Genomic DNA, 19,187 nt, shown 5'->3' with positions numbered 1-19,187 from the left:
TCAGCGTCAATGGACATAAAGCTTTAATTTAATTGTAACTTTATATATTTGGCTGCACCAGCGTATAAATTGAGCTTTCATTGGCTTCGAACAGTGAAAGCACATGAAAATCTAGTACGCTAAACAATTTCGTTTCGTTAGCGGATTTTTTCTACATATTGAGCTTTTTCACCAGGCTTTTTCACCCCTTTAATCCAATCTTTCCCAATATAATTTCGTGATATAAAATTTTTGAGGCTGAATTCGTTATCAGCGCTTGGCAAGCTATCGAAAATATCCAATAAAAAACAATAAAAAGAAAAATATTGTTGCATGGTCCATATTATCAAAGCTTTGCTAGTAAGGCCTTCCGCAAAATCTGATCGCACAACTTGTTTTACAACATTTAAATTATTGAAAACTTTCTTTTTACCTTACAGTCAAAATAATTGGAAATGAATGAAATTACTGATTGCAATTACAAGCCAGTTTAAGAGAAATTGCGCATTCGTCAATTACATAGATTCAATAAATGTCCAAGTATAAAAATCTCTACAATTCATCGAAAAATGTACTTATTACACTTTGTATTCATAATAATGTTTTGCAATGAATTCAGTTTGTATACTTTTAGACGTAAGTTTTTTAAATCATCAAATCACAAAAGTCAAAAACCTTAAATATATAATTTTTTAGCAACTACCATATTTTAGCTGTGATTAGTTTGTTCTCTTCTGGTAGACTTCAATAACATTCGACTTCTATGTAGAAAATAGTGACTTACTTACATTTATGTATTTATTTTATGCATACACATTTTATATAGAACAAAAATTATTTTCATTAATTTTGTCCCTGTTTCTGATATTGTAATCAATAATGTTGTGGCATTTACTTAAACAGAAAAAATAAAAATAAATAATTACTTTGTACTCGTTTACACAAATATTGTTAGAAATCATTCACTTATGCAAATTTCAAAATATGAATCACTTACCGAAATACCTACCTAATGGCCCTTTAAAATATACTTATATATAAAGAGATAATTATAAAAGTACATACCTATAAAAGTTTTATGAAAAAGTTTGCAGTTTGTAACTGTTTTTTCGAGATTTTATTGTCGTTTATGAAAGTTTATAGCGATTGCTGATGTGGTCTCCGGCTGTATTTGGCTGTTTGCATAAGTAATAAAAAATATATTTCTATGTAGAACTGTATAAATGTACTGTACTTATGCTTTGAATATCACTCAAAATATTTACAAATATATATTAAATAAAATACTTACAGTGTAAAATGCACAACTACAGTGACAAAATAAAGTGTGTTTCTTTCCAACGGATTCGTAATCAACAAATATCTTCATAAAATTAAAAATGATTTTTTTCTCCCATCTTGAAACCCATTTCGATTGGGTTTGCGACATGATGTAACCGATGTGTTATTATTATTTGTATGAGGTTATTTAACACTGCGACTTCAACGGTTTATTGTGACCAACGTACTTCTTTCCTTCTGAGCAGACACCCTGCCCGGCACTACTTTCTGCATTACTTCGGGAAGGCCCAGAACAGCATCCATAAAGGACCAATGCTATTCACCTACGTCTAGATCCACTATATTTGTAGCCAGCTTTCATGCAATAGGCTCGCCTTCTTGCGTCGCTATCGAGGTCTATCTTTTTTCAAACATCTTGCGGATTACGTTGGTCGGCGCGATGTCTCGAATCTTCTCTCTCAGAGCAACACTATTTTTATATTTTCCAGCATGCCGTAATCAGGATCTTATTGGTATCGATCTTGATGAGCTTTCTCGTGGTATATGAGGCCTTTCGAGCCAAGCCGCCTTCCTCTCCTGCCGGATTTTAGTCGCTTCTTACGATAGGGCATGTATTCCTTTACTCGACTCGCTGGGAGACGACGGATATGTTTGGTCTTCAATAATTGCGAAATGTTTTTTTCTTATGAGATACTATCAGGTTCCAAGTGCAAATTGCTGCAAAATAGGCAACGTTTCCTCTTCCTTTCTTCAGTTTAGGGTAATTGTTGGACCGGCCTGTTCGACATATACGAGGGCCGTTAAATAAGTACCCGTATTTGATGACAGAGGGAGTTCCTGAAGGCAGTTGGTGGTGCTCTAAAATAAGGCAAATACAGTCCCATCTGCCGGAAAGGTCATGGCGACGATTTTTTGGGATTCGAACGGCATCATCCTTATCGATTTTTTAGAAAAAGGAAGAACGATTACTGGAAAATAATAACGTGAGTTACCGCTTTCACAAAAAATTGAAGGAGACAATAGTTTCACCACAATAGCGCACCAGCATTATCATCCGGAGTTGTCGCCCCCAAATTGCATTGATTGCGTTGTGATTTGCTGCCACACTCCCTACGACTTTTTCTTGTTCCCTAACGTGAAGAAATGGCTCTCGGGGAAAAAATTAGTTCAAACGAGGAAGTCATCGCTGAGACAGAGAGGTATTTTGTAGAGTTCGATAAATTCTATTTTTGGGAGGGGTTAAAAAAATGGCTAGAGTGTTGGGAGAAATTTATCTTTCTAAAAGGTGACTATGTTGAAAAAAAAAAAAAAAAATTTAAATGGTGTTTTCAATTCTAATTCGGGTACTTATTAAACCCCCTAATATAGTAATTATAGATATGAAAATTTGTTCGAGATTGCTTTCCTACAAAAATTTGTTCGTAGTTTGGCATAGTCTGCACAGGTCTATTAAAAAATTTCCTTTCACGGTCAAGAAAAGTTAGTCGACAAGATCCACGTATACCCAATGGAAATTGGGAATTTGTAGTACACAAATTTGTATTGATAAGCTCCTTAATTATATTTTCAAGATTGTCAGTAGTAATAAATTGCGATTTTTGTTGCAAAACTTAATTTTTCTGCCATGTGGAGCGCACACGTTTAATCTATTCGCTTCGTGATCTCATTTATGCGTAACGGTGACTAATTGTCTGATGCTGCATTTGCTCATTAAATTTAAACAATAATAATAAAATGGGTAAATATATAGTCTCTTATGACAAAAGAAGTAATGATTAGCGTAAACTATTATTATTCTTTCAAAATTCTGTCAATATAAATTATTTTCAATTTTGAAATTTTCGAAGTGGAATTTCAAACTGAACTGATTTCACTTATATGACATATTTGTCACTTTCACTTAGTACGACATATTTGTCAAACCTATCTCATGTTCAAGTCCACCGTGTCATATTCTAATTTTTGGGTTTAATATTTGCAACAAACAAAGAGCAATTCAGCTTCATTTATACCAGAGGCTTTACATGTAAGATAGATTTATATATAAATATGTATACATATGTTTACATCATCGGTCGCACAGTCGGACAGACATGACTAAATTGACTCTTCTAATTATTATCCCGATTCTAAGTATATCTGTATGCGACTAGAACCAAGTTGTCGATTGTACTTTAAATATGGGTTTACCATAATTTGAAAACGAAATCGTTTCTTTGGTCAAAGTACTGTGACAAAATTATCCTATTCTTACAGCTTCAACAATACGAACACTAATACTGATGAAAAACTTGCTCAGATATTTCTTAAAGTTTATTCTTCCATCACTCAAAATGTTTTGTCTAGGCAGAAGGAGCCGACTCCAATTTATCGCCATCAGTAGAATGTTTTTCTCAAAGCTTTTTTTCATATAATAAATAATAACGTTAATGGCTTCTCAATGTTTTGGCTTCTCAACATTGTCTGAGGACGTCCCTCAATCGACCGCGGCATGAGCGCTGACCGTATTTTACTGATTTTCTACCTTGCCTGAATAGACAGTACCACGTATAGATTTTGGATTTTAGTGGGTAGGAGTCTCGTACATCTGAATTCTTTCTGTAGGTGCACATTTTTGTAGATCAAAAAACAAAACAAACATGATCTATACGTCATGAGAGCGGTCCGCGTATCTTGTATAGGCTGCGTGGAATCAGGGCAGCCGCTGGGTTTATTATTATTGAATTCGCAAGTAGTGCTGCCATACAATAGTGCCCGGGCTGGAAACTTCTTCGAAAACCCAATCTGCCATTCGCAGGTGCCCCTCCATTTATAACGGGTGATTTTTTAGCTATTATCTTTTTAAACAGTTGGTTTAAACAGCTGACGCACGTTTCGTGTTTTGTTTCACTGTAAAACATCTTCAGTTTGGTCTATAATTTAACCATGAATCGTCTTACAAAAGAACAACGCTTGCAAATCATTGAATTTTATTATAAAAATGCGTGTTCTGTTAAGAAAGTTTAAGATCCACTTTTTTATCGAAAAATTGTGTTCAGCGACGAAGCTCATTTTTGGATCAATAGGTACGTAAATAAGCAGAATTGTCGATTTTGGAGTGAAGATCAGCCAGAAGAATTGCAAGAGCTACCAATGTATCCAGAAAAGGTCACAGTTTGGTGCGGTTTATGGGCTGGAGGTATCATTGGACCGTACTTCTTCAAAGATGCTGTGAATCGTAACGTAACTGTGAATGGTGAGCGCTACCGTAAAATGATATCCAACTTTTTTTGCCCAAAATGCAAGAGCTTGACTTGCGTAACAACGGACTTGTTGAGAGGCGAGTACGGTGAACATTTTATTTCATGTTCGGGACCTGTCAATTGGCCACCCAGATCGTGCGGTATAACGCCTTTAGATTATTTTTTGTGGGGCTATGTTAAAGCTCATGTCTATTCAGACAAACCTGCTTCAATTAACGCATTGGAGGACAACATTAAAGCATTTATATGTGAGATACCGGCCAAAACATTGGAAAGAGTATGCCAAAATTGGACTAAGCGGATGGACCATTTGAAGCGCAGTCGCGGTCAACATTTGCATGAAATAATCTTCAAACATTAAATTATATGGACTGTACTATCGATTTAAATAAAAATTTCATGCATTTTTCTGAATTTTACCTTTAGAACAACAGCAAGAAGCTCACCACGGTTTGGATGAGGAGTTCGGTAAAACAATCAAGTACGTCAAAAAAATTGTCAAAAATCAACCAGAGTTTTTAGACACTCGAAACTTTCAATTCACTAGTATTAAATGGGCTATAAAACTGCATACCCAGAATTTTTCTGACAGCTTTGAATAAAAAGTGGGAAATTATGTGTGTTTTTCCGAAATTTGTTACATTTTTGGGAGTTGTGAGCACAGTTTAGAAATTTTGATTGCTTAGTTTTTCTTGTAAATGCACTATACTTATATAAAAACATAAAAAAATTACTACAAAAAAGGTAAAACTGTGCAATTCGTCAGGCTCATATTTTTTTGAACACAGGTGGGTATGTAGTAGTAGTGCTTAGTGCAAAAAATGTATTCCTTTTTCTCTCCAATTTCTCCATTCCGCGAATTCGTTGAGCACCCATCGTATATAACTCCATCATTAAGAAAATCGCTGTAACAAAATATTTACGCTTCTCCTGATGTTAACATTTTTCTCTGTACTCTTTTCAGACGAGTATAATTTTTTACCGTGTTGTATTAAAAAAGAAAAACTATCTAAGTCAGCAACCACTCAAAAGCACCGTTTGCTTTTGTCTATAGAAAAGCCTACGATAGCAAGAAACTCTGTAAATGAAGTGCTATTTTAAATCTGAAATGCTGTTAAAGTAGCAGAGTCTGTCACAGCGATGCGAACAATTTGAGTGAGGTACTGATAAAAGAATTCATGATTCGTGTGTGTTGTTGCTGATTAGAGAATTAAAGGTATGGTGCAGCGGGTTATTGCACATACATCCTCACCAACTAACATGGCGTCAATATGGACTTCTAACTTCCGCTTTGCTGTATATTAACATAAATTGCCACTGTTATCAACGCTTTTGCTGTTGCTGCTACATAATTGAACAGCTACAGATACAGATCTAAAGCACAAGCAGGTAGCGAACGTTCATACGAATGGACGAATGGCCGAATGAACGCTTCAGTCGAAGGAAAACAATTGTGGTGCGCGTTTCATGGTGGCGGAAAAATTCCAGAGCGAACGTTGGTGACGAAAACGAAGTGTCTATTCGAATGTTTGTTTGTGCGTGTATGGAAACGTTGGTCGGATTTCAAAATTTACGGAATTAAATTAAAATTCCTTTGCATTCCAACACACAGTCGTGCATACCCATTGGGATTGTTGGTGATCACTTGTTTTTCGGTGTATTTTATTCCGTGTGTGGAGTTTGCAAAAACAAAAGAAAAAGTTTTACTAAAGCCACTGCAGCGTTGCGCTTAATTTGATGCTACCAGTGAAGTGAAAAGTTAATTACGCCGCACAGGACTCCAAACATAGAGTACATGCCGCAAATATAGAGAGCAAACGTTGCACTAAAGATACGCTTGGGATAGGTCCATGCAGTGCCTAGTTGCAGTTTGTGTTTTGTTGTAGTATACACACGCAGCTTCCGAAAGCAACACAAGCAAGCAAGCCAGCAGTGGGAGTAGCGACTGCAGGCGCGCGCAAAACTTCGTAAAGTTAGCAAATTTGAGGCCACAGCACTAACAGTTCACTAGAGCAGTCGTTCTGTTTGCTTGGTTTGGAGGCATTTGGTGGCGCGTCCGTTTCCGGTGTACTCACTACTCACTTTGCGGCTATTGATGCTGTTTGTAGCAAATATTTATACATACAAACATACATACATACACGCATATGTGCTTTTTTGTGTGGTGAGCAGTGAGCAAGCGTTGGCATTAAAGTGGGCGTGTCGTGGCAATTAAATAGATACCTAGTATTTATGTGCGTGACAATATACTGGTAAATAAATTTTAGTGAAAAATATTACAATTTTTTTTAATATACCCAAAAAACTGAGTAACTCTTCACAAATACTTCGAAATATCGCACGAAATCTCTTTTAATGCATAAAACCAAGTTTTAGCAGTCAATTCCGAAACGAGTGTGCTCCAACGCCCAAAAGCCTGCTACAGTTACGCTCCTAATTACTCCGAAAAAGGGAGTTATCTTTTTGTGCTCTATTCATATACAAACACACACACACATATATACACACGTATTTGTGTTTGTAGGTGCTTCCGCTAGTGTATCATTGTATGTATGTGCGTGTGCTACTCCTTTAGCTCAATTCACAGCAGTCTTCGAGTGCTTTTCTATACAATAACAAGTCCTAACTAGTTGGCGGGAATTCCAATAAGCGCACAAAATCATTTCCAAGCAAAGAAAAGTGAAAAACCGTAGAAGCAAAAAATAAAACCTATCGAGCATCAGTAAAATACTAGCCTGACCAACTGTTTTCAGCGACGACTACAGATAGGCACCAGTCACTCACTCATCGGCACCATCCAGTCATTCACTTCACGCTCAGCCATTTCCCACCCATCCATCTATCAATAGCAGCTTTTCAATAGCAGATATCATCACACGTCATAACGTTTTAACTCAGGCGTGCAGTAACAGCAACAGCAACAACAGGAACATCGGCGAAGCATTTGCATGTAAGTGTGATTTTTTCTTTGATGCTCAACAACTACTTTATATATAGTTTTTTTGTTATCCAAAACTTCTCTCCCTCTGTCAGCAAATTTAATTCAATTGTGATGCTGAGGCCTTAATGTGTAAATATGTATGTGTGAGCGAGTATAATTTTTTTGTTTAATGCCGTGCCGTTGCATATTGAAGCAAATAACAATTGCATACTCAAGTGTGTGTGTGGGATTTCGATATTGTCATTCTAATAAATACCTACACTGATATTTCTATTTAGCCTTGGAAGCGGAAGTACAAGGGCTTTTATTTGCTGCACATCGCCATCAAATTATTTTTGGAATATCAAAGAAGACTTCGTACGGAGAAATCATTAAAGTTAAAGTGGAGAAGAAATAAAAAATTAAGAAGTGAAAAATTAGTATTAGTATTTCTATGTATGCATTGAAAAATAGTACCAATTAAGACTGACAGATTGACGATTTAAATTTAATTAAAGAAGAAGTGTGAATGAGAGGTGTGCTTGGAGTTTATATCAATAAATAGTTTCAGCGTCTGCAATATAAAAAGAATGGTAGAGTGAGCCTGTAATTTTTAAAGTCTCAGTATTTTCAATATATGCAGAATCAGATTTGCTTTCATTGACACGATCCATCAGATGACACAGATCTAAAAAATTCTATTTTTTTTTTAATATAAGACGAGTTCTCGAGGTATTTTTGTACGCTGAATATGAGTACGGGGCCCAAAAGTGTCTTTCACGGCATGGCTTTGAGCAAATAGTGATTATAACTGCATAATTTTTGATTTTGCGTTAGAAGTTGCCATTTTAGTTAGAAAAATTGACATCTCATTTTATTCGAAACCCCATTTTATCAAAACTTTTGTTTTTAATTTGCAGATACGGCTACCGTAGTATAAGGTTCAAGTTTTCATTTGAGTATAAGTGGAAGCCTCCAGCCAGAGAAGTTTTGAGAAAAGTAGGTGTAGAAACAAATAATACACGTTTTTATGGGCTTTTACCCCCACTTTTTTCTAAATCATGACTTGATACGCATCCCTTATCATAAAAAAATGCAGACTTCTGTAGTCGCTGTAAATTTTTTCTTCTAACTTTCGCATATTCGAAAGGATACGATTTATGCGTCTATTAAATAGCGAGACTGGTGCTGTAGAACATATATTTATATATAGCTGATAGTAACCTCCTAATAAACCTCATATATTCCTTTTCCGTATAATTTGTTCTTCTCCAACTCTGACTGATCTGAGGTTTATTCTTTCACAGAATTCGGCACGAATGAAAAGGTAATAGTGCTAATTAATATTTTGACCTCCAGGTTTAGTTTTAATAGTAGAATGTGGCGCTCTGTTGTTACATTTGGCTTTTTTCCGGTGAAACAAATGAAAACAAGCAATTCTAATGTGAACGAATGGTATGGCTATACTATTTTTTTTACAAGAACGAGAGGTATTGCTTGAATCAAATGTTTTGAACTATACAGCTGGCGGCAACCGTCATACCGAATGCCTGTTGTTATTGAGTGTGGAGACAGAAAACTCCAGCAAGGCCACTCCCCGACAAAAAATAAAAAAAAAAACTAAAAATAAAAACATTTGACAAATAAATTTTATATAAAATTTTACCCTAAAACCAAATATGACAGGGCATATTATAAAAGTATGATAGAATATTTTCCGAGTTTTTTCAAAATTTTGGTTTTTGAACTTTAAAAAAGGTAAAACCACAAAATTGTCAATGTACTTATTGAACAACCAATAAATTTTACGGTTCGATAAGAGAGGGCTACTAGCCAACATTTTTTTTTTGTTATTGTATGATACAGTCTTCATATGAACGTACGTGAAGTTTCATTTCAATCCGTCAATTCATTCTTTGATTACAAGCCATTTGCTATCGACGTGCCAGAGTATTTTCTACAATGGAAAAAATCAAGTATCGTTCGGTGTTTGAATTTTTATTTTTGGAAGGTTTAAAGGAAAAAAAAATTTATGAACGTGTGTTGATAGATAAGGACTTTTCGCCATCAATTAGTACAATAGTAACATGGGTCGTTGCATTTAAACGTGATCGTACAAGCCTTGAAGACAATCCACGCCAAGGACGTCCAAAAACCATAACAGCAACAACACCAGAAATTGAAGAAAAAATATACTGTATCGTATTGGAAAATCGTCGAGTGACTGAAAATGGTTTACTAGAACCCCTAAGCATCTCATTGGGTTTCAGAAAGCTGTGCGCACAATGGATGCCGCATTCCCTAACAATGGAACAAAAACTCATTCGAATATGACTTTTTCAGCATCATTTAGAGCGTTTTTGAAAGGATAAAGTGGATTTCGCGCATCGATTCATGACAATGGATAAAGTTTAGGTCTATCGCCATAATCCTAAAACAAAATAAGAGGCTAAAGAGTACTGTGAACCTGGTTCTTTGACTCCGAAGCGAGTTCGTGTCCAGAAATTGGCCAAGAAGGTATTAGCATCAGTTCTTTTGTTATAGAGAATAAACAAGGTTTTCCAGGAAAGTAAGTACATAATATGCACATCGGCTGAGAAATGCCAGGGTATGGTGGATCAAAATTTAATTTTTAATGGAAAATTTTACTATGTTAAGGTATTGACTACTTCTTTTCTTTTTTAATGCTCATTATTTCTATTTAAAAACATGGCTCATTTCACAAATTATGGTTTCTTATCCGAAATTTTAGGAAAAGCAGTTTCAATGTTTATTAAATTTTAGTGTAACAAAGTGCAAGTTTAAAGTTGCTGAAAATTGCCATTGATTGTTTATAATTTTTCCCGTTTAAATTTTCTTCATATAACGAGTGCACGATCCTTTTATTTATATGAAGAAAAGGAGCAACATCGTAACGGAAAAAAATTATAAAAAATTTAGTTCTAATTACAAAGTTTGAAACTATCTAAAGAGGTTTGCAGATTTTTTCAAATTTTTACACAAAAATTGGAAAATGGCATTACTCAGGTTTCTATTATACAAAAATAATGAACATTATAAAGGGAGGGAAGATATGCGAAATCGTTGAAAAGAACAATAAAATAAAAGCAAAGATTTTGTAAAATTGAATAGCCGTACTTTATTTTAAAGCTCAAAAACCTAAAATTTTTGAAATATCTCGAAAGCAGTGCTATTTTTATGACATGCGACATGCGGCCGCCGTAGCCGAATAGGTTAATGAGTGAATACCATGCGGGAGTCCATAGGATCGAATCTTCGTGCATGAAACACCAAAGTAATAGAAAGCTTTTCTAATAGCGGTCGCCCCTTGGCAGGCAATGATAAGCCTCCGAGTGTATTTCTGCCGAGAAAAAACTCTTCATCAAAAATATCTGCGGTTCGAAGTCGGCTTAAAACTAAAGGTCCCTCCATTTGTGGAACAACATCAAGGCATACGACACAAATAAGAGGAGGGGCTCAACCAAAAACCCAAAAAGGGTGTAAGCGTCAATTATATATATATATAATCCATCTTAAATTATGGAGGGAACACTTCTCGAACCTATTAAACAGTGACAGCTGCGCATGTCACCGAGAAAGTGAAGATCTCGATACCCCAATCGTTGACGACGGAATTGTCGTTCCGCTACCCGATCATGACGAGGTGAGAATAGCGATAAAGCGGCTAAAGAACAACAAAGCCGCGGGCGCCGACGGACTGCCGGCTGAGCTATTCAAACAACGCGGCGGGGAGCTGGTAAGGTGCATGCATCAGCTCCTATGCAAAATATGGTCGGATGAAAGCATGCCTGCCGATTGGAATTTAAGTGTGCTCTGCCCAATCCATAAGAAGGGCGATCCTGCAATTTGTGCCAATTACCGCGGCATTAGTCTTCTAAATATCGCCTATAAGGTTCTAGCGAGCGTATTGTGTGAAAGGCTGAAGCCCACCGTCAACCAACTGATTGGACCTTATCAGTGTGGCTTCAGACCTGGAAAGTCTACCATCGACCAAATATTCACAATACGCCAAATCTTGGAAAAGACCCATGAAAGGAGAATCGACACACACCATCTTTTCGTCGACTTCAAAGCTGCATTCGACAGTACGGAAAGGAGTTACCTGTATGCCGCTATGTCTGAATTTGGTATCCCCGCAAAACTAATACGGCTATGTAAGATGACGTTGCTCAACACCAGCAGCGCCGTCAGAATTGGGAAGGACCTCTCCGAGCCGTTTGATACCAAACGAGGTTTCAGACAGGGTGACTCGCTGTCGTGTGACTTCTTTAACCTGATGTTGGAGAGCATCGTACGAGCCGCAGAACTTAATCGCTCAGGCACAATATTTCACAAGAGCGTACAATTGTTGGCGTATGCCGATGATATTGACATCATCGGCCTTAACAACCGCGCTGTTAGTTCTGCCTTCTCCAAACTGGATAAAGAGGCAAAGCGAATGGGTTTGGTGGTGAACGAGGACAAAACGAAGTACCTCCTGTCTTCAAACAAACAGTCGGCGCACTCGCGTATCGGCACCCACGTCACTGTTGACAGTTATAATTTCGAGGTTGTAAAAGACTTTATTTATTTAGGAACCAGCATTAACACCGATAACAATGTCTGCCTTGAAATCTAACGTAGAATCTCTCTTGCCAACAAGTGCTACTTTGGACCAAGTAGGCAACTGAGCAGTAAAGTCCTCTCTCGACGAACAAAACTAACACTCTACAAGACTCTCATCATGCCCGTCCTAACGTATGGCGCAGAAGCTTGGACGATGACAACATCCGATGAAGCGACGCTTGGAGTGTTCGAGAGAAAGATTCTGCGTAAGATTTTTGGACCTTTGCACGTTGGCAACGGCGAATATCGCAGACGATGGAACGATGAGCTGTATGAGCTTTACGACGACATAGACACAGCGCAGCGAATAAAGATCCAGCGGCTACGTTGGCTGGGTCATGTCGTCCGAATGGATACAAACGCTCCGGCTTTGAAAGTATTCGATGCGTTACCAGCTGGTGGTAGCAGAGGAAGAGGGCGGCCTCCTCTGCGTTGGAAAGATCAGGTGGAGAAGGACTTGGCTTCACTTGGTGTGTTCAACTGGCGCCGGTTAGCACGAGAAAGAAACGACTGGCGCGCCTTGTTAAACTCGGGCAAAATCGCGTAAGCGGTTATAGCGCCAATTAAGAAGATGAATATATATATATATATATATATTTATTTTTTTTTTATATTTATATATACAAATATATATATAAATTATTACAGTCGAAAATTTGTTGCCTATATCAACCAGATCAGCAACCCCTAACGGAAGTTTAAAGTCGATTACAATTTTATGTTAAAAAGGGTTTCAAATTCTACTTTCCTAATAGTCTCCTTGATGGCAAACTATTCAAATAGTCTTCTTGTATGTACATATTCACGTCGTTAGCTTTACCACAGATACAGGCCACTTGAAAAACTACAAAGTTGGCATATAATCGTAATCGCAAACAATGTATGCCAATCAAGTGTCCACATCAATGTTGGCATGTCCTCGTGTGTTGTTTTGCCAATCGTTGACTTTAAACTGCAATACAAGCAAATCTAAACTGTAGTTATGTGCAGATATGGTACTTCACCATAGTCATATATACGAGCACATACATATGAGCACGCAATCAGATATGTGGCTTTCACATGTGCATTTGTATATTATTAGACATTTGAATTAATATATTTGTATAGGATGGCACGTAGTAGGTGGAGTCTGCCTTGATTGTATGTAAGCAAATTTCACTATTATAGAGCTACTCCAAGCGTCGCTTCTTCAGTTTCTGGCACGAACTCTGTGTTTTAAGGATAGCTTTGAATGCGTTAGAAGTGTGTAAAATAATAAACTACAAATTTTCTTATCCCTATTGGTCTGTGGATGCACAAATATTCGTATTAAATCTAATAGTTGCCTGCACGTCAACTCACATATGCAACTCAAAGCAAAAATTTGGTACGTAATTCGGTGCAACATATGCATAAAAAATAGAAGAGGTTGTTAATTAAAATTTTGATAATAAAGTCTGATTAGTTTTCACTCAAAGGAGTAATTTTCCTTTTATGATACGTTGTATTTATGTACAGGGTGAGCGATATGAAGTGTCACCTATTCAAAACACCATAACTTTTTTGTGTGAAATTAGTTTTTATTGATTTCAAAAAAAAAAAAATTGTTCAAAAATGATTACAATTTTAACATATATTCACTTTACCTCGAAATGACTACCTTTTGCCTTGACTATAGCCTTCAAAAGTTCAAAAAATGAGTTGGACGCTGCACGAATGTGATTTTGAGGTATTTTGGCCCATTCTCGTATAATCGCTTTTTTCAGCGCATCCATACGGGCATATTTTTTAGTCGTTACCTTGCTCTCCAAAATGGACCAGATGGAATTTGCGTCTGGCGAATTCGAAAGCCATTGTGTGGACGAAATGAAGTGTGTAACATGATTTTTTAACCATTTTTGGTTCACACGAGCTTTATGAGACGGTGCGGGTCCTGTTGGAACGTCCATGGTCTACGACCGAAATGTTTGCGTGTCCACGGCTCTTAAGCAGCTTCTAAAATATTTTCTCGATAATAAGTCGCATTCACCTTGACACCAGGCTCGATAAAAACGATTGGAGAGCGTCCATCAGCGGTCAGTGCGGCCCAAACCATTACTTACGATGGGAAATTGCTTCGAGTGGCCATACGTATGCAGATTCAAATTCTCGTATGAGCGTTCGGTCAAGTAAACACGATCGTTTTGAGTGCTTATGAGCTGCTCAATTGGGAATTTTTTTTCATCAGAAAACACAATGTTAGGAAATTCGCCGCGTTCGTGCAAGCGCAACAACTCCTTTGCTCTTTCGCACCGAACTTTTTTTTTACTGGGGTGAAAGATCGTGTGTTTTTTGGAACTTGTAAGCCTTGACCTTGAGCTCATTTTTCAATATGCGTCGAATGCTGTCTTGCGATATTTTCAGTTCTTTGGCAATTTTTCTTCCACTTCGACGTGGATTTCGTTCAAGTCGAGCCTTCACTTTCCGAACCATTTCTGGCGTTGTTGCGGTTTTTTTTGGTCCACCTCCATAGCGTTTTGCAATGCTACCAGTATCATTGTAACGTTTTATAGTGCGATACACAAACATTTTATTCACTTTGAGGTGACTGAGCTCACGAACAATGGCTGGTTGTGATTTTCCAGCCAAATATAACGCAATCACACTATTACGTTTGAATTCCATTACAAAAAAAAAATTTAACAAAACTGAGACGCAAATGCTTTTGATGGCTTATAAACAATATAGTGAACTGTCATTAGAACAATTTTGACGTTGATGTCATGAGCTATTTTACAGATACAAGCAGTGTGAAGTTGGTAACACTTCACATCGTATATATATATAATATAAGGTGTGTCTAATGGAAGCGTTGCCAGCAAAATTCAAACTTAGATTTCCGTTATAAAAAAAAACTGTATTGCTGTTAAATAGGCGTATGCCTTTCACACTACGCGTTGCAGAATTTGTTGAAATGAAATTTGAAAAAGGCGAGCCAAGAAGCACCGAGAGGATGGTAACTCCTAAAACACTGGGCTTTGTACCATTGAATTCGAAGCTCTTGATAGTCAATGAGGAAAGGAGAGAAGTGTCAGAGAGAAAGAGATAGGATAGAATAGAGACAGAGAAAGAAACAGCTGTTCTTTTGAGAATTCCCTATACTCTTTCGCAAATCTGAAAATGTCCTCCAGTTTGAGAGAACGAGTTGTTCTCATTCTCATGATATCGGAACCCAAAATTCGTAGCCTTGCTCTAGCAAATGCAGGACACTCACAGAGAAAGTACTCAGTGCTATCCCGCTGCTCTAAGCAAGGCAGGCAAATTGGGTACTCAATGATTTCAATGGTTGCCATACGCTGACCCCATGGGTTGTGTCTTGTAATAATACTGCAGTTTTCTGTTTGGGTCACAAAGCATTTTGCCGTTCTGCAGCGTTCTAGAGTGGACCATCGCTATTTACGTAAACCGCATACATAATCGCTGATCCACTTCATGATTCCTTCAGAATTGATTCATTACTATTGGCTTTGGTGCTTATGGTGTAACTGCTGATCCGCAGTTGGCCAATTTATCTGCGATTTGTTAGTTTTGTGAGAGATTTAGAAAACGTTCATTGTTTTTACACAATGAATTCCGCGTATGAAAAACGATTTGAAGTGGTGTTCCTATGTACACATCCTTAAGTTCCAAAAATGTCACGTACATCTGCAGAAAAATATTTTAAGAAGTCGCAGACCTTCAGAAATAAATGACGGTGTACCGAAGTTAAAAACGTCGACGACTTCCCCGGGCGAGGCGCAAAAAATAAAATACCTTTCCGACGCAAGATCAGAAGATCATTGGTTTGCTTGTGATGCTAAAGCATTCGACAAAGTATGCCATTGCATTCTATTGTGTAAGCTAACCATGTTTGAATTCCACTCTATATTTGTGAAGAGACTGAATTCCTATTTAAGTAATAGGAGCTGTGTGGTCTCAATCGAGGGGTTTCTTCTATTTCCTTTATTGCATATTCTGGCTTGTCTCAGGTAAGTATCGTAGGGCCTCTACTCCTTTTAATTAATGATATAGGCAGCTGCTTTTCGTTTTCTAAATACTTACTTTACGCGGATGACCTAAAAGTTTTCTCTTTGATTAGGAGGTCTGAAGATGTTTCTAGGTATCAATAAGAGATCAGAAGATTGCACTTTTGATGTTATTGGTCTCACCTCCATATCAATAAGTGTTATCACGTTACGTTTTCCAAATTACGTTATGTAGTATGAACTTCATATACATAGCATCTCTCACACTTGCCTTCAGACCTTGATGTAATCTTTGATTCCACTTTTTCATTCAGAAACCACATCAATTTTATCATATCTAAATCATATGCTGCTTCTTCTGTATTAAGACAGCTTCTACAGAAATCGAAGTAAGGGAGTCCTAACCTTCTATCGTGGCTGCCTATTAAACAATGACCAGTTAAAACACCAATGATTTTTCTTATAGATTCTCTGTTGAATCTTAGCAAGATCTTCGATCGACCGCTGTTCCAGTTCGGCCATGTCTGTCTGCTTAGTTCGCATGTTGTGAGGTTTTGCCAGATTGTATATATTTACCTTTTTGATGGTTTCCCTGTCTATAAGTAATTTACAAGTGGCTATGGGCATGGGTATCAGCGCCTTATCCTTTTGTATATAAAGGGGAACATTTTTGTAAATGGTTGGTCAAAATTGTCTGCATCTGCAGGATTTTAGCTTTGTACACATTTCGTCTCAGACTACAGGTTTTTGTCGTCATTTCGTCGCAAAAAACAGGATTTTGGTTCAACAGCAGGATTATGGCTTCCTTAGCGCAGAATTGTCGCTTCTCTGGTCAACATTTGTGCACCCCCACTACCTAAGTTTTGTGCTGCCTTTGAAAATAATCCTTGGCTCAGCAACATCTTTTGTTCGTCCAAAGCTTGAATATTTTGCATTCATCTGGAGATCTTATCACAAATTTGCTAGTAATAGAATTGAGCGCATTGAAAAACTTTTCCTTAAATATTACCTGCACTTCTCGACTCCCAATTTTCGCTCCCTTTTGATTAACCTTAAGTCCCTCGAAAGCAGAAGGACATTTTTTTCCTTCTCTTTTGGGCATGAATTGGTAAGTGGTGTAATTGATTGTCCAGCATTACTGCAAGCTATCTAATTCCATATTTCTGCGAGAAAATTCATTTTAGTTATCCTTTTTAGGTCAAAACCTTTAGTATGAATTATGCAAGAAACGCCACATTAGCGCGTTTATTTCGAATACTCAAGAAGATTTCGAATTCTATTATGCTTGATTTTTCTTTGCTCAAGAAAGTGATTTCTAAACTACTAAATTCGATTCAGTTTTAGTGCTTTCTGTACTTATACCTAAGTTATCGCTTTAGTCAGTACCTAAACCCTTTGCAGTTTATTGACTTTTTGAAAATAAATTAAAGCCGAGCTTATCGTTGCACGAAGCTGAAGTAGTTTTAAGGAAAGCAGTTTAAGGCACCATTCGAGATCGTTTACGTGTAGAATACTCCAAATTCCGGAGCACATTGAAAAAAGACTTCCATGGGCGAAGACGAATTCTATACCGAATTCGGCAAACGTAATATTCACGGAAGAATCTTTCTTTTAAACGAGTTGTTGCACACGTCGATCCTGGTGTACTGCTTATAATCGACAACTTCAAGGAACTGTTTAGCATCCAGTTAAGGTTTACATTTGTAGTTGCTTCTTTGTTTATTTCAATGCAGTTTTTGATGAATAAAATTTACCCAAAAGCATTACTATCGACAGCTGCGAAGATATTTAGAAGAACTAGCCAATTTTGGATTTTTCAAGAAGGCAACGATCCCAATCATCGAAGTCGAAGGTGTGTAGAATGAAAACAGCAAAATGGGATTGAAATGTTGGATTAGCCTTCATAGTCGTCTGACGCCAACTCTATTGAAAATGTTTGGGCTTAGCTAAATAAAAACTCAAAGGAAAACAAATATGGACGGTCAAACAGTTATCAAGGCAAATTCTGCAAATAAAATACTATGCGATTGAGACTGTGTGTGTGTGAGATTGTGTACTAATAAAAAAGGTGTATTCACGTTAAATCTCACAAAATTAAAAAACGCCCAGGAAACGGGACTGAATAAAATGCTGCGAAAATTTGTTCACACGATCGCAAAGTGTATTGACAGCACGGAGAATATTTTGAAAAGTAAAAATCCAGTTTCAAACATTAAGGTTCATTTTTCCATGGTAAATCCAAAAATATAAATAGCAACGCTCGTATAATTCGTGCGTATATTCTGTGTTGTGTGTTTAGCCGAGCTTCAAGGTACCCAAAATAATAGTAAACATATTTTTTCAAAGACAAAAAAAGTCAAGGACAAAATGTTTTAGATAAAATTTATCGATGCTCTTGAAGTTCCCAGGACCTCTCATCCACGAATCTTTCATACTTTTTAGAAAAAAGTTCAATATAAACTGTAAGGAGTTTACTTTTATTTTCCCAGTTAAATAATAACGATTAAATTGTGACTTTTAAACTGAAGCCGTTTTTCTGGGCAACATTTTTTTTTTTGAAAACAAAAAAAAAATAATAAAAGTCCAATTCAAATAAATTTGTTACAAACCGACTCCTATTGACTACTAGATTTAACTTTTCATGTTTGCTGACGGTGTTGGGTGTTTTTTTCTGTAATTAAGAATTTGTCAAGCAATACAAACTTGCACTTTATTATACCAAAATGTGTAGTACAAAACTAAGTACTTGAAATACCAAAAGTTCAAGTTTTAAGTTATATGATTTTCGTTGTAATATAAACCATATTTTTATAAGTAATAAAAAAATTAATAATGAAAAATTAAGAGTAAAAACGTTGCAATATATCGCGCTGCTATTATTGAGAACACAAGTGTACGTACATTAAGATGCCGCTCGCTGCATATACATAGAATTATGTTCTTATCCATGCAATCTGGTATATGTTTTGACTTCAGTCAATTTTTTTTCCTTTTACACTCCACTCGGGAGCATAGAGCCTCGACAAGACTCAGTCTTGCATTGGTTTCGTTAATCTATTAATCGAATCGATTATACTGCGACCCGTGGGCAATGCAATTTTCGAGCCGCCTTTAACATTTGCCTGTAGTAATTTGATATGCATTATAATATAA

At 36.8% G+C, this 19,187-nt stretch overlaps 2 protein-coding genes across 3 annotated transcripts in view; both read left to right on the top strand.

Moving 5' to 3' along the window:
* Positions 1–1,290, top strand: part of LOC129243828 (glutaminase liver isoform, mitochondrial) — an 85,606-nt gene extending 84,316 nt beyond the window's left edge. The window contains exon 9 of the mRNA XM_054881166.1: positions 420–1,290. Within this exon, the coding sequence (XP_054737141.1) occupies positions 420–428 (9 nt within the window). The 3' untranslated portion in view covers positions 429–1,290. The remainder of the gene's footprint in view (positions 1–419) is intronic.
* A 4,655-nt stretch (positions 1,291–5,945) lies between these two features.
* Positions 5,946–19,187, top strand: part of LOC129244050 (uncharacterized) — a 97,372-nt gene continuing 84,130 nt past the window's right edge. Inside the window, exons 1-2 of one of the 2 annotated variants that reach the window (XM_054881652.1) lie at positions 5,946–6,043; positions 7,078–7,452. The gene's annotated coding sequence lies outside the window, so the exon portion shown is untranslated. The remainder of the gene's footprint in view (positions 6,044–7,077; positions 7,453–19,187) is intronic. The other variant, XM_054881653.1, reaches the window with a different exon arrangement.

This window comes from Anastrepha obliqua, chromosome 4, assembly GCF_027943255.1.
Source record: "Anastrepha obliqua isolate idAnaObli1 chromosome 4, idAnaObli1_1.0, whole genome shotgun sequence".
Classification (NCBI taxonomy): domain Eukaryota; kingdom Metazoa; phylum Arthropoda; class Insecta; order Diptera; family Tephritidae; genus Anastrepha; species Anastrepha obliqua.
This window is presented reverse-complemented; position numbering and strand designations above follow the sequence as displayed.